The sequence below is a fragment of the Megascapheus bottae genome, chromosome 22, assembly GCF_031878675.1.
Source record: "Megascapheus bottae isolate mThoBot1 chromosome 22, mThoBot2.hap1, whole genome shotgun sequence".
NCBI lineage: Eukaryota > Metazoa > Chordata > Mammalia > Rodentia > Geomyidae > Megascapheus > Megascapheus bottae.
The window spans coordinates 14,045,487-14,067,236 of NC_143530.1; the positions used below are offsets into that span (position 1 = coordinate 14,045,487).

At 50.4% G+C, this 21,750-nt stretch overlaps 5 protein-coding genes across 8 annotated transcripts; 3 read left to right on the forward strand and 2 right to left on the reverse strand.

The window, feature by feature from the left end:
• Positions 1–6,101, forward strand: Clic1 (CLIC family member 1). The gene is made up of 6 exons (XM_090356032.1): positions 1–255; positions 1,885–1,994; positions 2,195–2,320; positions 2,498–2,604; positions 4,173–4,354; positions 5,734–6,101. The coding sequence occupies exons 1-6, from the start codon at positions 217–219 to the stop codon at positions 5,893–5,895; spliced, it is 726 nt and encodes a 241-aa protein (XP_090212158.1). The 5' UTR covers positions 1–216; the 3' UTR covers positions 5,896–6,101.
• Positions 6,102–6,429: 328 nt separating this feature from the next.
• On the forward strand, positions 6,430–9,683 carry Ddah2 (DDAH family member 2, ADMA-independent). 3 transcript variants are annotated; one of them, XM_090356020.1, is made up of 7 exons: positions 6,430–6,644; positions 7,506–7,864; positions 7,976–8,075; positions 8,192–8,265; positions 8,435–8,554; positions 9,093–9,193; positions 9,377–9,683. In XM_090356020.1, the coding sequence occupies exons 2-7, from the start codon at positions 7,568–7,570 to the stop codon at positions 9,543–9,545; spliced, it is 861 nt and encodes a 286-aa protein (XP_090212146.1). In that variant the 5' UTR covers positions 6,430–6,644; positions 7,506–7,567; the 3' UTR covers positions 9,546–9,683. The 3 variants fall into 3 exon arrangements, with proteins under 3 accessions (XP_090212146.1, XP_090212145.1, XP_090212148.1); XM_090356019.1 differs by lacking the exon at positions 6,430–6,644 and adding an exon at positions 6,921–7,378; XM_090356022.1 differs by lacking the exon at positions 6,430–6,644 and adding an exon at positions 6,922–7,378 and having other exon boundaries at positions 9,044–9,193.
• Positions 9,684–11,035: 1,352 nt separating this feature from the next.
• Mpig6b (megakaryocyte and platelet inhibitory receptor G6b) lies at positions 11,036–14,304 on the reverse strand. 2 transcript variants are annotated; one of them, XM_090356064.1, is made up of 4 exons: positions 14,033–14,304; positions 13,388–13,735; positions 12,576–12,655; positions 11,036–12,327 (listed from the first exon to the last, which is right to left on the reverse strand). In XM_090356064.1, exons 1-4 carry the CDS (start codon positions 14,091–14,093, stop codon positions 12,223–12,225), a joined length of 594 nt encoding a protein of 197 aa, XP_090212190.1. In that variant the 5' UTR covers positions 14,094–14,304; the 3' UTR covers positions 11,036–12,222. The 2 variants fall into 2 exon arrangements, 1 of the variants encoding a protein (XP_090212190.1); XR_016539311.1 differs by lacking the exons at positions 11,036–12,327; positions 13,388–13,735; positions 14,033–14,304 and adding an exon at positions 12,802–13,135 and having other exon boundaries at positions 12,573–12,655.
• A 588-nt stretch (positions 14,305–14,892) lies between these two features.
• Positions 14,893–18,047, forward strand: Ly6g6c (lymphocyte antigen 6 family member G6C). The gene is made up of 3 exons (XM_090356050.1): positions 14,893–15,326; positions 16,625–16,735; positions 17,404–18,047. The coding sequence occupies exons 1-3, from the start codon at positions 15,275–15,277 to the stop codon at positions 17,616–17,618; spliced, it is 378 nt and encodes a 125-aa protein (XP_090212176.1). The 5' UTR covers positions 14,893–15,274; the 3' UTR covers positions 17,619–18,047.
• Positions 18,048–19,348: 1,301 nt separating this feature from the next.
• Ly6g6d (lymphocyte antigen 6 family member G6D) lies at positions 19,349–21,623 on the reverse strand. The gene is made up of 3 exons (XM_090356049.1): positions 21,391–21,623; positions 21,148–21,279; positions 19,349–19,660 (listed from the first exon to the last, which is right to left on the reverse strand). The coding sequence occupies exons 1-3, from the start codon at positions 21,443–21,445 to the stop codon at positions 19,464–19,466; spliced, it is 384 nt and encodes a 127-aa protein (XP_090212175.1). The 5' UTR covers positions 21,446–21,623; the 3' UTR covers positions 19,349–19,463.
• Between the last annotated feature and the right edge of the window lie 127 nt (positions 21,624–21,750).

The window sequence follows — 21,750 nt, forward strand, 5'->3', positions numbered from 1 at the left end:
CAACCCAGGAGGGGGGGCCGAGCTGGAGAGCCGGGTGTAGGGTGCCCTGGGTCGGTGGGGAGGCCGAGTCCGGAGGGAACGGGGCTGCTCACACCGGCGAGCCGCTCCAGGGACCAGGCCCGGGTCTGGAGAGAATCCCCGGACGGTGAGACCCGCCTTCCCCGGCCCGGCCCCTCCCAGTTCCCCCGCCACCCAGGCAGCTTCCTGGTGCGGACCATGGCTGAAGAGCAGCCCCAGGTCGAGTTGTTCGTGAAGGTAAGGCGCCCTGGGCCTCCCCACGGCCTCCCTCGGCATTCCTAGAAGCCAGCCTTTGCCCGAACCCCCCAATCCCCTTCCTCCTGGACCCCCCTCCCTCCTCCTCCCCGATCCCACGTGCCATCTTTGGGGTGTGTGGGGAGGGTGTGAATGGAGGCGAGGACACCTTGGGGACCCCCTCCCCACCCCTCCTCGGGAGAGCTCTCGATGAGACCCGGGAAAGTTTGGAGAGAGCCAGCAAGTTTCCAGCGGCCTACAGGAGAAAGGGAGGGTGGAGAAAAAGGGAGTTTCCAGAAGGAGAGAGGAGCACAAGGGAAGGGGCTCACAGGAGAGTTTGGGAGGAGAGGGGAAAGTGGGGAGGAGGAGTGAGTGTTTACCAGAACCTTGGGAGAAGGAGGAACAGTGACCAGAACCTGATTGGGTGGTAGAAGGAAAAGCCAATAGTGGGAACCCAGTTCAAGGAGCAGGGCTGTGGTAGGTGAGGACATGGGGAAAAAAGAAAAGATGAGACTCAGTTGTCCTCTTTCTCTCTCTGTGGGTGTGGATGAGTAGAGGTGCCCCCCACACACCCCAGCAGTGGAGTATAGAAACCGCAGCCAGCCTTCCCTACAGAGCCTGCCCATCCCCTCCCCTCCAGCGCTGCATTCTTTCTCTGGACCTAGTCTCTGCCCCTCCCTCTCTCCTTCCCAGTTGCTTCCCTTGCTTTTCCTCACCCATCTCTTCCCCTCCCTACCCTCCGCCTTGCTACCTCTTTCTCCACTTTTCCTTGCATTTGTCCAACTCGCCTTTGTGTGCTCCTGTTTCTCCCTTTCCTGTCTGCTTGAGGGTTTCTGGGGCAGCCATTCCCTCTCACTAGCTAAGTCTAGGGAAGTCAACTGGAGCCTGGGTCCGCCCCCCGTAGGTGTGGTCCCCACCACTTTCCCATTAGCCTCTCACTTTCCCATTAGCCTCTGGGGTTATTTTTATTCCTGGGAGAGGCCAAGTTCTTGCCTGCTATCCGGTGTGAAAGTTATCTGGAGCTTGTCATTTAAGAGATCTAGCTGTGGGAGAGAGGGGCTTAAAGGGGGTCTAGGTCCCTGCCCCCACTTGCTTGCCAGGAAGGAAGCAGCTGAGGCCTGAGACACAGAGAGATGAATCACACCCAGTCTAGGGGGAGGTGTCCCTTGGGGGATGAGGTCACTGCTTGCCAATTAGAAGGCAGCCCCTTCCATAAAGCCCTCTGTATCTCCAGGGCAAGGCTAGACCCTTGTATCCCCACCCCCAGCTGCCAGAAAGCTCTTGGATGGAAGTGTAGTGAGCCTGAACTCGGCTTACCCAGCATCATGTCACCTGTCTTGGAACCCAGGAGTCTTCAGATTATAATTCTATACCTTTGTCTCTAGGACTCATATCCTCTAGATTCCCCAAGACCTCTGCCTCCTCCCATCTCCTTAATCCCTACCTTTGCTGCAGACGTTCCTGTTAAACTCCTTTAGATTTGACTCAGGCCTAAAAGGAAGAACATAATTCTGAGAGTAGCTCTTCTGGGGAGAGACACTCTGTGTCACTATGTGATCACCACTAGTCTGAAATGATCTGGGAGAAGCAGAATGCACCAAGCCTAACTTTGGGGTGGGGATTGCCTTTCAGGCTGGCAGTGATGGGGCCAAGATTGGGAACTGCCCCTTCTCCCAGAGATTGTTCATGGTACTATGGCTCAAAGGAGTCACCTTCAACGTTACCACGGTTGACACCAAAAGGTAGGCATAGTGTTGTCTTCTAAACATCCTTGTGTACGCACATGTACACATACATACACATAACTACTTGAGTCCTTTCATCTTAAAATCTTTTTCCCCCTCCACCTGGAGCCCATTTTTCTCCCTCCACCTCTCCAAACCTCCTTTCAAGTTCCCCTTGACCCTCTTTTCCTGGTCTTGATACCTGGTCCCTTCCCTAGGCGGACAGAGACAGTGCAGAAGCTGTGTCCAGGGGGGCAGCTCCCATTCCTGCTCTATGGCACTGAAGTCCACACAGACACCAACAAGATTGAGGAGTTTCTGGAGGCAGTATTGTGCCCGCCCAGGTATTGGAACATTTGGAAAGGGGGAAAGTAGCCTGGGAGACTGGAGACTAGAGAAGTTGGAGGAGAAGAAAACAGAGATTGAGAGATGAGGATGGGGGAATGGGACAGGAGAGCTAGTTGATGTTCCATTCTTTTTGGGAAAGACTTCTTAACCTTATTCCTTTCACTGGCTTTCAGGTACCCAAAGCTGGCAGCTCTGAACCCTGAGTCCAACACAGCTGGCCTGGACATATTTGCCAAATTTTCTGCCTACATCAAGAATTCAAACCCAGCACTGAATGATAGTGAGTTTTATGAGTCAAGGGCTGAATGCTCAAGGAAGGGAGAAGACTTAAGGTTGAAAGCATTAGGGGCATCTGGAGGGTCAGAGATGGAGCAGATGTTAGCAAATGTCTTCAAACCTCCATTTTTGCTTTACCCCTATATTTTCCTACCTTCCCATTGGCAGAGACAAAACTCTTTCATTTGTTCCTATCCACTTCTTCCCCCCTGCTTTTGGGACCTTAGTTGGCTGCTGGCTTGGTTTTGGTTTTGGTTTTGTTTTCTCTGGCAGAATAGAATGTGTTTAAGATAAACCAAGCTATCTGAATACAAATCATACTATGTGACTCTGAGAAGTTGATTTATTCATTTTATTTTTTTTGTTGGTCATTGGGCTTAGACTCAGAGCCTGGGCACTGTCCTTGAGCTTTTTGTTCAAAGCTAGCACTGCCACTTTGAACCACAGTTCTACTTCCGGTTTTCGGTTGGTTATTTAGAGATTATAGTCTCATGGACTTTCCTGCCCAGGCTGACTTTGAACTACGATCCTTAGGATCTCAGCCTACTGAGTAGCTAGGATTACAGGCGTGAGCCACTGGCACCCAGCTCTGAGCAATTTATTTAACCTAATTTTTTTAACTTCTCTATCAATGCACTTCTAGATCTATTTATAGTAGGTTAAAAATACCTATTTCCTGTATTGATATGAGAATTAAATGTTTTTATTCCTAAAATGTTTAAAATAGAGAACTGGGTGTGTGTGGTGGGGGGTAATTCAGTAGTCTAGAGCTTGCCTAGCATAGGTAAGGCACTAGGGTCAATCTAGCACTCCACCTTGATATAATTACTTTTTTTTTTTTTTAATCGGTCATGGGACTTGAACTCTGGGTCTGGACATTGTCCCTGAGCTCAAGGCTCCCGCCCTACCCCTTGAGCCACAGCTCCACTTCCAAAATAATAATTAATTATAATAGCAAATAGCAATGTCAGTTTTCTGAATTTTTTTTTTAAGGCTAGTTGTACCAGGACTTAGTTTTATTTTTGTTGTTGTTGTTTATGCCTACGACTTGAACTCAGAGCCTGGGCTCTGTCCCAGAGCTTCTTTTCCTCAAGGCTAGCACTCTACCACCTAAGCCACAGATCTGTTTCCAGCTTTTCTGGTAGTTTATTGGAGGTAAGACTCCTGCCTGCTCCAGCTCTGAAACATGATCCTCAGATCTCTGTCTCTTGAGTAGCTAGGATTATAGGTCTGAGATGCCTTCTCCTGACGGTACTAGGAACTGAAACTCAGGGCCAATCCCAGGCTATTGGGACCTGGCCTACAATACTTTCACCTATTACTCTAAGTACTTTTTTTGGGGGGGGTTGGGAGGGTGGGGGTGGGGGTGGTAGTGGGGGTGGGGGTGGGGGTGATCTTTGGTATATATCCCCTTGGTATTAAATCCAGAAATCCAGGTCCTCACACATACTATCTTACCACTAAGGGACCATTCTCAGCCTTGTTTGCTGTTATTTGAACTTGCCTTACTAATGAATCTTATAGGATAGATATGCCTTTTCCCAGTGTTCTTTGTTCTAATTACTTGCACAGATCTGGAGAAGGGACTCCTGAAAGCTCTGAAGATCTTAGACAATTACCTGACATCCCCCCTCCCAGAAGAAGTGGATGAAACGAGTGCAGAAGATGAGGGCATCTCCCAAAGAAAATTTCTAGATGGCAATGAACTCACCCTGGCTGACTGCAACCTGTTGCCAAAACTCCACATAGTACAGGTAGGTGGGAGAAGATGATGGCTGGAGTGGCAATTCTATGAAGTTACTCTTGAATGAAAAAGCTAAATTATAGCACCCAGGCTCTGAGTTCTAGCCCCAGAACTGGCACCAAAAAAAAGTTGAATAATCCTTGCCCGCAAGATTTGAAATCTATCAGAAGACAAAACATTCACATGAAAGTTAATAGTACATGACTAAATGTCAAGTGAAAAATAGATATAAAAATCACTACGGGGGCCAGGAGTTTGGCCTAGTGGTTAAAGTGCTTGCCTAGCAAGCATGAAGACCTGGGTTTGATTCCTTGGTACCACATACACAGAAAAAAGCTGGAAGTGGTGCTGAGGCTCAAGTGGTAGAGCTCTAGCCTTGAGAAAGTCCAAGGACAGTGCTCAGGCCCTGAGCTCAAGCCCAGGACTGGCAAAAAAAAAAAAAAAAATCACTACGGAAATTCAGGAGGAGAAATTTGGGGCTGTAACCTAGGTATGTGTTATGTCACTGAACCATACCCCAGCCTATTCTTTCTCTTTTTTTTTTGGTTGGTGGTGGGGCTTAAGCTCTGGGCCTGAGTACCGTCCTTGAGCCACAGCGCTACTTCCAGTTTTCTAGTGGTTAATTGGAGATAAGAGTCTCTCAGACTTTAGTGCCTGTGCTGGCTTTGAACCCCAATCCTCAGATCTCAGCCTCCTGAGTAGCTAGGATTACAGGCATGAGCCACCTTGCCCAGCCTCTCTTTTTCTTAATGTCAGGAAAGGAAAACTTAAACCATGGAATGAATGGTCTAGAAAGGGACTGGTTATTGATGGCAGAGATTTCAATAAGGGAAGAGAAATATTAAGAGAGAAGAGTTGAAAAAGCCAGTATGAAGATGATTTCATGTGGGAGATAAAAATCTGTAGGAGAATAGTGGGCATGGTGGCACATGTCTAATTCTATCACACAGGAGGCTGTAGCAAGGAGAATCTAAACTTTGAGGCCAGCCTGAGCTGCAAAGTGTCCTCGGCCATTCTGGGCTATATAGTAAGACTCTTGTCCCCCTCCGCCCCCAAGGGAAAAAAAAAAAAAAAAAAAAAAAAACGAAGGGCTGGGAGTTAGGCCTAATGGTAGAGTACTTGGCTAGCATGCACGAAAACCAGGGTTCAATTCCTTGGTACCACATACATAGAAAAAGCTGGAAATGATTCTGTGGCTCAAGTGGTAGGGCTCTAGCCTTGAGAAAACCCAAGGACAGTGCTCAGGTCCTGAGTTCAAGCCCCAGGACTGGCCAAAAAAAAAAAAATTAAAAAGTAGAGGATCATGCATGCTTGAAAAAAGCTTGATTTTATGTGACCTTAGGAGAAGAGCCTTTGTAGGGCTAACATGTCTGTCTCTTCTCACCCCAGGTGGTATGTAAGAAGTACAGGGGATTCACCATCCCTGAAGCTTTTCGAGGAGTGCATCGGTACTTGAACAACGCCTATGCTCGAGAAGAATTTGCCTCCACCTGTCCAGATGATGAAGAGATAGAGTTGGCCTATGAGCAAGTGGCCAAGGCCCTCAAATAAGTTCCTCCTAGAACAATATCCTCCCCTCCACACTCTGCACAGAACCCCAGGGTAATTTCCACATTGCTATCCAAATGGACACACTCCAACACTGCCAGTAGGCAGAGAATCCGGGGTGCTTGTGCAGAGGTGAGGGACATGGAGGGGTAGAGGTGAGGAGTAAAAGGGGATAAGGGTAAGATTTTTATTGTGGGGTGGGAGGGGTAAGACAATGTATTTCAATAATAAAATACAGAATGAAAATAGTGTTGTGTTCACACAAAGGGATATAAAGTGGGGTTGGCATTGACCGTAATCTTGAGCTCAGGGTAAAAGCCACGAGTTAAATAGGGGGCTGCCAGTCCACCATACCACTGTCCTCTGGTCCAGGCCACATTTGCAGCCCCGCCGCTAGGGCCAGGCAGATCTGGGTGGGCCAGAACAGTGGTGGCTCGAGGGGCGGTGCCAACTTCCGAGCTGGGGAGGAGGGGGTGGGACAAAGTCCTAGCGGGGTGGGCGCGGCCTAGTCCGGCGGAATGGGCGTGGTCAACGGAGGCCCCGCCCCGTCCCGCTTAGACAATGCCCGGGAGTCGCCAGACCTTCGCGCCCCCGCCCCATCCCTCTATGTGAGCTTGCCTATCCAAGGACCCCCTCCAAATCCAAGCTCCCGGTGCCCCGCGCTTGAAAACTGGGACTTTCTCCACCAACTCCTCCAGGGGCGGGGCTCGAGCCGTTCTCCCAGCGCGGAGGTGGTGGTGGTGCTGCTGGAGGTGAGTCTGACCCCGGGACCTAGTGGGGGCTGGAGTTTGGCCATGCCGGGGCTCGTCCCTGTACTGAGGTGTGCGGGGCAACCCGCTCTTTGGGTGCGGAGCTGGGCGGGGTGGACTTTGCTGGAAGATGGACATCTGGAGTACCAGGTTCAGGAGCCCAGAGTGGTGCCCGCACCCCAGAACCACGCCCCCCCATTTCTCCGCCCCTCGGGTTCCGTTTAGAACCTCTCCCAGTCCTCCGAGACTCAAGTCTGGTTTATACTGGGTCGCTCTAGGGGCAGAGTGACTAGTCGGGGAAGAAGAGGATGCTTAACTCCTTAGGCTCCAATCTCTCTCTTCCTGCCTCTCCTCCTCTCCGTCGGGTATTCGGGGCTTCCGTCTCCCAAACCCCGATTCTGTCCCCGGCGTTCTCCTCCCGTCCCGTCACCCCGGAGGGTCCCTGGCTGGACTTGGGGTCCTTCCAGCAGCGTGCAACTGAGGGTTAAGGGGGCGGGGCCGCCGCATTTTTGGGGAGTGAGCGCATCCTAGCGGCTGCCAAGAGGGGCGCGGGGCAGGGAACCTCACGGAGCCCGCCCGCCCTCCCTCCCTCCCTCTCCCACCACCTCCTCTCCAGGGGGCCGCAGGGGCAACAGGTGTTCTGGAGATGAGGAATATCGGTCCTGTTTCCTTGGGCTCTTCTTAAAGAAGCAGATCCACGGAAGTGCAGGGGGGAGCGGGATCGCCCCCAGAGCAAGGTCCGGAGGGGGTGGGGCTGAGTGGGAGGGGTGCCTGGAGAGAGCAGGAAGACGACCCCCCCTCACCCGCCCTTCTCTGAATGTCTCTTCCTCTGCTACCCTTCCTTCTGTCTCTTCTCCAACACAGGGTGAAGTAAAAAGGAGAAGAGAGTCATCAGCTTCGCCGGAAGGGGCGTCTGTGTGGATGGGATGGGGACGCCAGGGGAGGGGCTGGGTCGCTGCTCCCATGCCCTGATCCGGGGTGTCCCCGAGAGCCTGGCGTCGGGGGAAGGTGCAGGGGCTGGTCTTCCGGCTTTGGATCTAGCCAAAGCTCAACGGGAGCATGGGGTGTTAGGGGGTAAACTGAGGCAGCGGCTAGGGCTGCAGCTGCTAGAACTGCCCCCTGAAGAATCGCTGCCGCTGGGACCGCTGCTTGGTGACACGGCGGTGATCCAAGGGGACACTGCCCTGATCACGCGGCCCTGGAGCCCGGCGCGCAGGCCGGAGGTGAGCGCCAGGGCGCGGGGCGTGGCGAGGCCAGGACGGGAGGACACGGACGTCAGGAGTTTGGGGGAGAGGTTGGAAGTTGGTTTTCTAGTCTTGTTCTCTATCCTCAAGATTGATGGGGTCCGCAAAGCCCTTCAGGATCTGGGGCTCCGAATTGTAGAGATGGGAGATGAGAACGCGACGCTGGATGGCACTGACGTCCTCTTCACGGGTGAGGCTGCAGGTGGTCGGCCCCCCTGGGGCCTGGACACCAGAAATCTTTTTTTTTTTAATAGGCCGTCTCAGTCATTGTTTCCAAACTCAAACCTCTGGTCTCTCCTGGCTCAGGCCGGGAGTTTTTCGTAGGCCTTTCCAAGTGGACCAATCATCGAGGAGCTGAGATCGTGGCGGACACGTTTCGGGTGAGGAACGAGAACCGCCTTGGGAGGGAGTGGGGGGGGCGGTGCAGGTGCAAGCAGGGGGCCGGCTGGGGGCCCTGCTGTGCAGAGCTGCAGGCCAGCAGCAGCCTGCGTTCCAGGGCACCCCCTCTCCACTCCCCTATCCCTGAATGCCTCCTCTTGCTCTTTCTAGGACTTCGCCGTCTCCACCGTGCCCGTCTCGGGCCCCTCCCACTTGCGTGGCCTCTGCGGCATGGGGGGACCCCGCACGGTGGTGGCTGGTAGCAGCGATGCTTCGCAAAAGGCTGTCAGGGTGAGGGGGCGGGGCTGGGGTGAAGGGCGGGGCCAATGGCAGTGGGCGTGGCTCCCTGGGAAGCTGGGGCTCAGGAAATAAGCTCTAGCCCCTGCCCTCACCCAGCTGCCTGTCTAGTATGAAAGAACACCTTAGAGTAAACAAGAGGATTCCTGGTAAACAAAAGGGTGTGTAGGGGGACAGGTTGCTAGGAGATTTAACTTGTTCTGGGAGTTTCCAGAAACTTCAGTGCAAGTGTTTAAGCAATGACTTGTAGCATGGATAAGATAGACTGGTGGAAGCTAGAAAGGGGCCCAAGCGGGTTGCAGTTGAAAAGAACTGCCTATGGGTATAAGAAGGAAATCAGCAGAAGTGAAACCCTTTTTCCCAAAGGACTGACAATCACATGTGTTGTCATGTAACTAACTCAGGTTCCTCTTAGGACCCTTAGATTGAGACAGGCAAACTCAGTGGTAGAGACTTAAACATACCCTCTTTCCTCTCCCCCAGGCAATGGCAGCGCTGACTGATCATCCTTACGCCTCTCTGACCCTCCCAGATGACGCAGCTGCTGATTGTCTCTTTCTGCGCCCTGGGTTGCCTGGTGCCTCCCCTTTCCTTTTGCATCGTGGAGGTGGGGACCTGCCCAATAGCCAAGAGGTGAGAGAGGGCAAGATTCTCTATCCATATCACCACCAACTAGAGAAAGAAGTCTCTGTCTTTCCCAGTGGGTGAAGGAATGCTCCCTTTTCTAGATGCCTGGGTGGGGCTACTATGAGGTGGCTTGGGAGGGACTGGTTCTGACTTCAGAGTCTTACTCCCCTCTCCTGGTCTTCTCCATAGGCACTGCAGAAGCTCTCTGATGTCACCCTGGTTCCTGTGTCCTGCTCAGAACTGGAGAAGGCTGGTGCTGGGCTCAGCTCCCTCTGCCTGGTTCTCAGCACACGCCCCCACAGTTGAAGGGCTGGCATTGGGGTTCTGTCTGATCAGGATATGGCAGCATAGCAAATAGAAGATGAAGAAGTATTAGAGGATAGTGAGTAGATAGTAGTGGGAGAGGTCCCCAGGAAGGGGGAGGGCATAGTGTGGGACAAAGGATAGGATGAGTCCTCTGAACTATCAGAACCAATAAAACAGAATTGGCCTTTTAGACGGGCTGTGACTGATGTCTTACGGAGCCAAGGGATGGGGTGGGGCTGAAAACTGAGGTGTTGGTGGAGCTGGTGCTAGGAAGAAGCAAAAAACTCTTAGTAGGCAGTGACTCATTGCCCAGCCCTGTCGCAGGCAGTTGTGTACAAGATGTACTAGACGGAGTGGCAGTGATGGCTCATACCTGTAATCCTACCTACTCAGGAAGCTGAGATCTGAGGATCAAAGTTCAAAGCCAGCCAGGGCATGAAAGTCCATCAGACTCTTACCTCCAATTAACAACCAGAAAAACAGAAGTGACATTGTGGCTCAAAGTGGTAGAGTGCTAGCCTTAGCTGAAAAGCTCAGGGACAGCACTCAGGCCCAGAGTTCAAGCACCACAACTGACGAAAGGAGGTTGGAGGTGAGGAGCAATGTACTAGACAGAATCTCTATTGTGGAAAGCATGTCCAAGAAAGAAAAACATATGTTTTGTGTCACTTTCTGAATTTATCTAAACATCAGATAATTTTGAGACTGGTAGATTACCAGTTTTTTTATTGGAAAGAGAAGAAATGATGTTTCTAAGACATTTCATTTTCATCCACTCATTTACGAGACTTAGTCATTTTTTTTGTTGTTGTTTAAGTATCAGCCCCCCTGGTGTCAGGGAACTCAGAGTACATGAAAATGTCTTGCAGACTGAAATACAGGTTGTGATGGAATAATTCACAGGAAGCTGTTTTGATGAGAAAAAGAAGTAGGTTTACTGGAGCATGAAGTTTTATGCAGGAGCAGGCAAAGGAGGTCAGGAACAACTTCCAAGAAAAGATTAAATTTGAAGTGACTCCCAAGCATAAATAAGAATTAGCCAGGCAGGACTGGGAGCTTGGTCTAGTGGTAGAGTGCTTGCCTAGCATTCACGAAGACCCAGGTTTGATTCCTTGGTACCACATACATAGAAAAAAGCCGGAAGTGGTGCTGAGGCTCAAGTGGTAGAGCTCTAGCCTTGAGAAAGTCCAAGGACAGTGCTCAGGCCCTGAGCTCAAGCCCAGGACTGGCAAAAAAACAAACAAAAAAAAATTAGCCAGGCAGGTAAGAGGGAAGAAGGAGAAAGTAATTCTGGAAAAAGGAATTACAGTGGGGAAGGGCATATTTTGGAAAGGGGGAGAGTTTATCCAAGGCTGGCATGTGTACCTATGGAACAACAGAGGTAAGCCTGGAGAGTGGAAAAAGTTCTTTAGCATCTTCACCCAGAGCTGAAGATTAAGGAAAGAAATACAATAGTTCTGGCCAGGAGTTTAGCCTAGTGGTAGAGCGCTTGCCTAGCATGCACAAAGACCTGGGTTTGATTCCTGGGTACCACATATACAGAAAAGCCTTAAGTGGTGCTATGGCTCAAGTGATGGAGTGCTAGTCTTGAAGAAAGCCCAAGGATAATACTGGAAAAAAAATTTTTTTCCCCAGGATTGGAAAAAAATACAATAGTTCTGAGATACAGGAATTTGTAAAATAGGTTAGTATAGGGAAAGGATATTTCTGGCTTTAGAGAGGGGGGCAAAGGCAAGTAGATGAAGTGGGGCTATGGGTCCTCCACCAAGGAAATGAGAAAAGTACATCCTGGTGACAGTACTGTTTTTACATGGGCAAAGGTGTATACTTAATAGTGACATTAAGATACAATGACAAAACTTGGTGGCTCATTGTGTGGGATGAGAGATGGAGGTCTGCATGAGTCCTACTTTCTGACTTGGGCAATTGGCTTTGTCAAAAGAGAATGGAGAGGGAGTGTCTTGGGTGATGATTTTGAGTTAGGTTTGACCTGCCATGTGCAAAATGCCTAAAGCTATTTGAACAAAATGTCCTAGATCTGACAGATGTCAGATGGACTGTCCAGTCCAGATGGACTGGACAGCATTCTGGCTAAGGATTGGTTGTGAGGAGGAGCTTCAGAGGAGGAGTTATGAGAGTCAGAAAATGGTGTCACATGTCTATAATCCCAGCATTCAGGAGGCACTGACAAGAGGATCAGGAATTTGAGGCTACCCTGGGATACATGTGAGTTTGGGGCTGGTATGGATTACATAGCAAGGCCCTGTCTCAAAAAAAAAAAAAAAAAAAAAAAGTAATCAAAAGCCAAGCCAAATGAATGCAAAAACAACACAACAATAAGAACTGTGATAATGTCAATTAGGTCATCATTATCAATCTTACAGAGAGGAACTGAGCAATTGCACCCAATAAGGCCAGTATATGCCCTTCATTCAAAAAGCTTGATCCAGAAGGGAAAGGAAAGAAAGAGCAACTATCTGGAGTTATTGATGTCTTAAGGTGGGAATTTAGAAAAGATATCCGTGGTAAGAGAGCCATAGAAATTGGGAGAGATGGGACTAACTGAAGAACCAGACCTATGGTAAAGACAGTGGGGAAATCCAGGTCTCCTAGGTCCCCAACTCCTAGATTGTTTCTCTTCCATAGTGCCTTCTTGTAGGTGATGATCTAAAAGGGGATGGGAGTTAAGGGAGACTCCAGCTTGGAAAACTCGCAACCAGGCCTTCCCTTCAAACTACAACTGCATAGTCGGTGGAAGCACCAGTAGAGACCACTTCGGACAGCCGTCGGGGCCTTCTGAGGGCCATTTGATCCAGATTCGCATAGTGCAGGCTCTGAAGGAAGCAGGGCAGGGGAGGAAGGCAGAGTGATCTCAGCAGCCTGACCCATTGGAGTCCAATATTTTTTTTTTCCCTATGTCACACAGGCTGGCTTAGAACTTTTGAGTCTTGCCTCAAGTCCTCTCAGGGCTGTGGTAACAGCTATGCACCAACTACATACAGTACCTTGCCAGGCTTCTTTCTTGATCCATGCTCCTCAAGGCTTCCTCCAGCCAACCCCCTTAAAATCTCCAGCCCCTTACCGGTTCTTGCTCCAGGTTCCCTGGAATCTTGGGTTCCTCCTGCTGGATGGGCCTCTGGGGCTCAACATTCTCGTACAGAGCTATGTGGGAGGGATAGAGCTGAGGGGGTGGGGAGAAGGTGACCAACACATCTGCCCCTAGCCAGGACTCTGACTGGAGCTTAAAGGGTGGGAAAGGTCCAGGCAAGAGAGGGGAAATGGGGGTGGGGAGGTGAAGTTCGTCTCACCTGATGAGGAGAGGGATCCCAGAGCATGGGGGGGGCAATGCCTGGAAGGAAGGAAGAGTCTTGGGGTCACCAGTCTCTGGTTGCGCTAGTTCTCCTCGGCCGCAGGCGGCGCCAGCGACCATCCTGGCCCCTCGCTGGCTCGGACCAGCAAAACAACTTAGTCTCCTCCCAGCAGAAAGTCCTGCCCACGCCCTCGCTCCCAGCCTCGGCTGCACTTCTAGCGTTATTTCTCCAGCTAGGGTTCCATAGCTCCGCTCCAAGTCACAGCCAGGCCTGCAGATCTAGCTAGTTCTTAACTTTGGGAAGGTCTGGGGTCAGCCCCATCTGCCTCTCACCCTCCCCACCCCTCAACTAGGCCCCGCCCCAGGTACTCACTTGCGCAGCCACCAGACCACGCCCAGCGCTCCCAGTCCTAGCACCAGCCCTGCGCCCAGCGGGATCAGAACCTGGGGATACACAGATTCTGGGGGCGGGGGGGGGGGGGACGGGAAACGGTGTAGCGGGGAAGGATACTCATGTCAGGGGTTCAATCAAGTTAAGTACAAGCAAATTAAGTCCCCCCGGTGGTGTGTCAGCCTACACCTACCGTGGGTAGACTCCAAGGCCTTGCAGTAGGCCTTGTCCCCCACGACGTGAAGGACTATCCGGCTCTCATTCTCATGGCGACCCTTGCAGTAAAAGGTGCCCGAGTCCCCAGCACTCAAGAGCAGTTCCAGCCGCTGAATACTAGGGCCCAGGGGGCGGAGGCGGCCAGCAAAATGCTGCAGAGTGGGCACTGTTGGGGTCCTACTGGAGGAATTCCACAAGATGGGGCGCCGACCTTTGGCCAAGCCTTTGCAGGCTGGGAAGCTAGGCGCCCAAGCCCAGCGGCTGGGGTGAGAGACTCCCACGCAGGAGAGATTCACCCGGTCCCCTGGGTGGCCTTGCAGAGGAGCTGGTGGGAAGGGGTGGGGAGACAGACATAGTTAGGGCTTGTTCCAAGACAATTCATCACCTTACTTTCCTCTATTATGTCCAGCTGCCATTCTGGATCTCTCTCTCTCTCTCTCTCTCTCTCTCTCTCTCTCTCTCTCTCTCTCTCTCTCTCTCTCTCTCTCTCTCTCTCACACACACACACACACACACACACACACACACACACACACACACACACACACACATACCTTGGGTGGGGGAGGGAGTTCCCTGGGGTCTTTCTCCTCTCATTCCAACTTTCTGAGAGATAGCTTACCCAATGAGTCCCCATTGGCCTTCCATAGCAGCAGAGGCAACAGCTGCAGAGCCAAGGCCATGACAAGGAGGTAGTGGGGAGAGGGAGAGTGAATCAGCTTGGGAGAACCAAAAGGAAACTGGGGGGAGGGTTGCTCCTGACACTGGGGGCTCAGATAAGAGCAGGGGTGTGGCCACCAGTTCCATGCCTCTGGAAATCATCACAAGCAAAACCCACAGCCTTCAAACAGTGTCCCTTGCAAACTCATACTCCGAGTCATTTGCACAAGCACTTTGGCCTTACTTAACTTCTCCAGTGTGATAGTGGCTGAGGGCACCACCAATTCTGAAGATCAGCTGCTTGAGTTCAATTCCTGACTTTGCTGTGTGAGAGGGACAAATTGTTTAAAGTCTGTAATACAGAGACAAAAACATCTCTTGTAGAACATTGTGAGAATCAAATAAAATAATGTAAAAGGCCTACAACAATAGCTGGCTTTTAAGAATGTTATTTAAATGCTGTGATTACTATTACTCGCATTCTTATTTTAGCTTCTACTTCATCTTCATGCCCATACCTGTCCCTCTCCACCCAGGGTGCCACACCCAAGTCGAGTGAGGTGAGGTCCCAAGAAAGAACCTTCTGTGGGCCTGAGGCAGCAGCTCCTTAGAAAGTAGCCGTGACGGTCCTAGAGGCACAGCATAGTTGCCCCCTTCTATGATATCACAGAAACTCTCCATGAAGTCACAAAACCTTCCTCCAGTGGCTGATCAAGATTGGGAAGACCAAGTTTGGACTGAATCAAGATTAATTTGGCTTCTTCCATCCTTAATTTCCCCCCAGGGACTCAAAGTTGGCAATCAACCTAAGCCATATCCCATTGCCCATTTCCTAAAAATCAACAGAGGCTCCTCCTATAGTCATTTAAATCACAGAGGCCTTTGTTGATGCTTCTTTGGTGGACTGGGTAGATGAGGCTCTCAGCTGGGGGGTACTGAAACTAAGAACCAAAATGGAGGTGGCCCTCCCCGATCCCTCCCAACCCCACTTCCCACCCAGGCTTATTCAACCCCTCCCCACCTCTTGTCTTTTTTCCCTCTGGTCAGCTGTGTGTAAATGTGGAGGGAGGTGTCAGCAGAGGCAGAGAAGGGAGGGGCCTTCGGGGTTATAAATTCCAAAAAGGCCACTCAACTCCCAGAGCTGGATCCCTGAAAATCTACTCTGCTAGCTGCCCGGGGTACCACCATTCTCAGGACCTTCATCATGAAAGGCTTTCTGCTGCTCACCCTGTCTGCTCTGTTCTGCTGGGTCTCAGGTGAGTTCGGGGAGCTCCAAGGACCTCTACCCCTACTCATCCTGCCATGCTACCTATTGCTTAAGATCCCAGACGGCCTCCCAGCCCCACCTTTCTCAGTCCCCTAGTGTCTCCAGGACCAGCATACTCACTACAGGCTTCTTGCTCTATTTCTTAAGAACCCAGGGTCTCCATAGCACATTTCTTCTCACTCCAAGAATGACCCACCTTCCTCACCTGTTAGAGCTCCTGGACTCTTATTTTCTACTTGAAGGGTCCCCTTTCCTAGAAATTGGCATCGAATTCCCCAGCAAGTCCCATCCAAGAGGTAATTCTCCAGGCTCCAGTTACCTCCCCCTCCTCTAGCCTCCTGCACTCTTCAGGGTATCCTCTGAGATACGAACATCCAGGTCCAGGCTCCCCCTGGACTCCACATATTTCATCGTGGAGTCACACATTCAACGGTGGTCCTTCTAGGGCACCCCTGGGTGGCATACTCTCACTCTTATCATGGATACAAAGCCTTCTGGGTAGTCCCAGTGACCTTAAGAGCTTCCCAGGTAACCAGTGAGCTTCTAGAGAGGCAATTCTAGAGGGAGGTGGGTTTTCTGGGGGAGATACCTACCAGACCTCTTCACCCTTGGACTAACCTCTTTACCCAACTTCATATGCTTAAATCTTGAATGAGTGGAAGCAGGAACCCAGGGATGTCACTTTCGGCATTTCTCCTCTCCATTTTGGTGCAGCCCTAAGAATCTGATGATCTGTCTCCCAGGTATTCCTCTTCCCGGGGGCTGTAACAGAGTGCATTCCGAACTGGTTTTTCTTCCCACATTCTTGGCAGCCCGGTGGAGTGAAGAGTCAAGTGCCAAGCCTGGCCACTCAAAGCCTCCATTCTAACCCATTTCTGAAAGCACTGTACCCTTGTAAAACTCCTCTCATGCTTTTGATTTTTCTTCTTTCTGTTGCAAGGCTCCACCCCCCACCATAGACACCTCTTCCCCCCTTCTTGTGCCAGGATTTCCTCACACCCAAGCTATCTCCAGCCTCATGTTTTTGTTGGTATCTGTACTCCCGTTGACTCATCCCAAATGAGATGGAGTGAAGAAGATATTTGGGGTGTGGGCTTTTCACAAAGAACAACTCCACCCTCCCCTGCTGCCCACTTTGCACTTTCACCGCTTTACTCACCTGTTCTGTCCCTGTGTCCTACCAAACAAGTCAGAGTACCTCCTCTGCCCCACTCCCACTCCCAGCTCAGTGTAGCTCCAGGTGGCTCAGATTCCCCATCAACCTTAGCCTGACTTGTGTCTCCCCAGCTGACATTCGCTGTCACCACTGCAACAGGGTCCCTGTGCTAGGCTGTGTTGACCGGAAATCCTGTCTTCTGGAACAAGGACAACAATGCCAAACAACAAATGTGTACCTGGGTAACGTACCCTTATTTGAGGGGAGCAGGTGGGAAACTAGATGTCTGGAACTGAAGTTAAGACTGAGGCAAAACTGAGAATTTCAGTAGTGATATGGCCAAAGATGATTATGTGCCAGGCACTGACCTATGTCTTTACACTGTTTAAATGAATGGTCGTGATTGCCCTATAATGTAGATGTATTATACTGAAAAGATAGACTAAAAAAAAAAAAAAGACTAAGGCCCATGTCCTATTGCTGGTTATTGTTAGAAGTAGGATAAGGATAAGGGTAAGGGAGTGCAAGGGGAAGATAGGTTGCCAGGAACTAATGGCTCAGCTCTTCAGGAAGCTGAGATCTGAGGAGCACAGTTTGAAGCCAGGCAGGAAAGTCCTTGAGGCTCTTTTATCTCTAATGAATAGCAAAAGGCCAAAAATGGAGCTGTGGCTCAAGTGGTAGAATGATAGTCTTGAATGGAAAAAAACTAAGGAATAATGCCCAGGCCCTGAAATCAACCTCAGTACCAATGTTAAAAAAGAAAAGGATTAGACTGAGATTTTTTTTTTAATGTGATCTTTTTAAAAGGGCAAGAAGAAGAAGCCTGGGTGGGTGCGTCCAGAATGTGAAAGGGACATAGGTATGCCGAGTACCTCACCTTGCTTACCTACTTTTCCACTCCTACCCCCAGGAAAAATGTGGCTTTTCAGCAAATTGCGCTGTGGCACAAGAGAAGAGCCTTGCATAGAGGCCTTCAACCAAACCGTCCACAAGTTGGGCCTGAACTATAACACCACATGCTGCATCAAGGACAGTTGTAACAGCCTGGCCCCTCGCGCCACTCCTGCCCTGGCCCTTGTCTTCCTCACTTCCTTCGCAGGCCTTGGCTTCTGGTTGCTGCACTGAGGCTTATTCCATGGCAGGGTCCCCTCCTACTTGCTTAGTCCAAGCCTTTCCCCCTGTGTCCCCAGAGCCCTGGCTTCCTCGTCTCTGAAGCATCTCCTAAGTCTCTTCCCATTTCTTTAAGGATACAGGGCCCAGCGTGGTCTTCCTGGACATCCCTCCCTCTGTGAGAAACCTCCATTCCTATTCTTCCTGAGTCCTCACCCATCTCCCTCTAAACCACTCAACATCCTCCCGTGGCCATAATGGGCTCCCACTTCGTCTCCAACACTCTACTGTGCCCTCTTCAAGGAAGGACTGGGATCTGGGCCTGTGGAACGGGGTTTCCGGCCTGTCCCCAGAAAGAACCCAATGATCCCTCTGCATGCGGCTGATTCTCCAAACCTTCTATCACTTCTTTCCATTTTGAGTAATAAATGTCTGTGTATGACACATGGTGTATTTACTATCAAACCTAAGTGTTGGCGTCCTCCCCGCAACCCTTTTCTCTCCTTGCCAAAGAATCCTTCAGGGAGTTTCCATAGGAGGCTAGAGGGAGGAACAGGTTTTTCAGGCCTCGATTCTCCCAGTATCCATGGCACACTGGCCCCGGTGTTTGGAGAAACAACCTTATCCTAAATGTAGGGCCACACCCTGGTGTACTGCCAAGAAGAAGGTACAGCCTTGCTTGAGAGTTCTTGGGGAGAGGGAGAGGAGGGGTACCTGGGGGAAAGGAGGGCCTGGACCTTTTGTTCTAGGCCTCTCAGGTCTCCCCTAGACTGAATTCTAACTAGGATATTTAATCCTCTTTCCTTTTATACAGTTTACAGTTCCTTTTGCATGACTCAAAATAGTCAAGTCGCAATCGCCAAACACAGGAAAGGGGGAAAAACCCAGACAGCCAGTCTCATAAAGTCCTGGTTACTTTTCTTCCAGTGATTCTCATCACAAAGGAAGAATCTCCTGATGTAATAGCACCCAAGAATTGGTGAGGATGCTGGGCGCAGTGGCTCACACCTGTAATCTTACCTACTCAGGAGGCTGAGATCTGAAGATCAAGGTTCAAAGTGAGCCCAGGCACAAAAGGAGCTGAGATTGTTATCTCCAATTAACCTCTAGAAAACGGGAAGTGGGAGTTGGCTCAAGGATAGGGTGATAGCCTTGAGCTGAAGTTCAAGCACCAGAATCGCAGAGCAGATTATTATTATGTTTTATCATCCTTGGAGGTATGATTGATTAGAGAGTAGACAAGGGTAGCACTCTCCCACTTCAGCCACAGCACCACCAGCTTTTTCTATGTATGTGGTACCAAGGAATTAAACCTGGGTCTTCGGGCCTGCCAGGCAAACACTCTACCACTAGGCCAAATTCCCAGCCCCAAAAAAGAGTAGATCTCTTTTGTTGGTGATGGTGGTCATGGGGCTTGAACTCAAAGCCTTGACACTGTCCCTGAGCTTTTTCTATCAAGGCTACTGCTCTACCACTTTGAGCCACAACACCACTTCCAGTTTTCTGTGCTTAACTAGAGAGAAGAGGCTCACAGACTTTTCTACCTGGGCTGACTTTGAACCTCAGACCTCAGATCTCAGCCTTCTGAGTGGCTAGGATCACAGACATAAGCCACTGGTGCCTGACGTAAGTATAGCTTTGGGATTAAGTACTCAGATGTACTGGAAACCTATTAACTAAAACCCAGCTGCTACCATATTACTCCCTCCACCTTTCCAGCAACAAAAGAATTTTCCAGTCAGCTCTAGAAAAGTCAATAGAGTTTAATGGCTCACAGAGAAGTGAGTGTTTATCTTTTCACCTTGGATGTTCAGAACTCCCTCATTCCCTTCCCTATCCTATTCCCTCCCACTACCCACTTCACAGTCCTGGCAACAGCCAGACCAAGGCGGTGGCGGCTACAGCCAAGATGCAGGCAGGACTTCCGGTGCGTGCCACAGCGCTGTTGCACAGGTCTCCGAAGCAGCAGTTCTTCTGTAGGGTGTAAGTCACGCCTCCCACTGACTCTGTTTCCACTTGATTGCAGTGATGGACGGCCACACAGGTTGGGATTGAGGCTGGGAAAGAGAATGAGACTGGGGTGTTGGACTCCTGGCTTTAGGACTTGCCTTTGTCGGGCAGAGAAAATGTATTTTCAAGGAGCCCAAGGGAGTTCTCTGCCCCCTCAAAAAATGCTTCCTTGAAACCAAATAATCAAAGTTATCACTTCTGTGACATTTCTGCATTAATCATATGACTTCAATCTTATCATGTGAAAATAGCAGCTAAATCCAAACCAAGGGACAGTCTATAGGATAACTTATATCCGAGCTGAGCTCGGTGACTCATGCCTATAATTCTAGCTACTCAGGAGGCTGAGAGCTGAGGATCAAGGTTCAAAGCCAGCCCAGGCACAAAAGGACCTGAGACTCTTTATCTCCAACTAACCTCTAGAAAACCGGAAGTGGGGCTGGGCTCAAGGACAGGGTAGTAGCCTTGAGCTGAAGAGCTCAGGGACAGTACCCAGGCCCTGTTCAAGCACCATGACCTCCCCCACCTTTCAGCCAAAGCCAGGTGCTGGTGGTTCATATCTATAATTCTCACTTCTCAGGAGGCTGAGATCTGAGAAGCACAGTGCCAGCCTGGACAGACCAATTAACCATCAGAAAACTAGAATTAGAACTGTGGCTCAAAGGGGGAGAGCACTATCCTTGAGCACAAAAGCTCAGGCCTTGAGTTCAAGCCCTATGACTTGACCAAAAAAAAAATTTTTTTTCAGGGGCCAGGAGTTTGGCCTAGTGGTAGAGTGCTTGTCTCGCACGCACAAAGACCCAGCTTCAATTCCTTGGTACCACACATATAGAAAAAAGCTGGAAGTGGTGCTGAGGCTCAAATGGTAGAGTTCTAGCCTTGAGAAAACCCAAGGACAGTGCTCAGGCCCTGAACTTAAGCCCAGGACTGGCAAAAATAATAATAATAAAAAAATTCAGCCAGATATTTTTGGTTCATGCCTGTAATCCTAGCCACTCAGAAGGAAGAGATCTAAAGTTCATGGTTTGAGACTAATCGAGGCAGACAACTCTTGAAGACAGCTCCAATTAGCAAAATGCCAGAACTGGAGGTGTGGTTCAAGCAGTAGTACACAAGCCTTGAACCAAAAAAAAAAAAAAAAAAAGCAACATGAGGCCCAGAGTTCAAACCCCAGTACTGGCACACACACACACGCACACACACACACACACACACACACACACACACACACAGCCCTGATTCATAGCCAGGGCTTGCAAATTGAAGTTTAGTTTAACAGTATGGCCACTGCCTTAATTGACAGCTTTTCCCTCTTTGAAGAGAGCAAAAGGAGAGGGAGGTACAAGCCCAGGCCCACAGGCTGCTCAGGGCTGAAATGCCAGGAGCCAGAAGGGGTACAAACTGCCCCACTCCAACATTTGGCACCATCTATCTGCTCAGAGCAAGACTGAGCTTGGAAAGTTCTGGAAGCCAAAAGGATTGCTATGAAGTCTCAAGGTAGGGAAGGGATGAAGGGAGTCTCCAGAAAGCTTACTCTGTGCAGGGCCTGATTGGGGTTTGCGATCCAGGAAGCCACAGCTCTCTCCCTCGCCACAGGTGGTCACTCTGTCTTTGCAGGGGCCACCCGTATTTTGGCGACCGCAGTCATAGCATCGCATGCGGTTTCCTGGCAAAAGAGAAAAGGCACTGGATCCAGGCCTGGGGGGTTGCAGAACAGCAGGCAGAGGACAAAGACAAGTCCCAGTTATTGTGAGAGGTGAGTTGACCTCTTTCTTACCCAAAGCAGTCCCCAGAAGAGTGCTGAACAGGATTGCAACAAATGAAAGCTTCATCTTGTCTGCTTGTATTGGTGGTGGCACCTCTCCCTCCCACCCAACCCCCTCCAAGGTCCGCCTATGCCAGCCTTATATCCCCCTTGCCTTGAGCTTTATAGGGCTATAAAGTGAGAGCAAAGAGTCTTCCCCCAGAGGGCACTGGGGCACCAGGAGACAGGGAGGGGCTCTCGGAATCTTATGAAGCCCCAAATTCCCCATGCTTACTGGCCGTTCTAACATTGTGGCTTAAGAATTCCAAGGAATCCCTAATTGTCTTTTAAATGGTACTCCGGGGCTTCCAGTTCCAATTCTATATCTGTGAG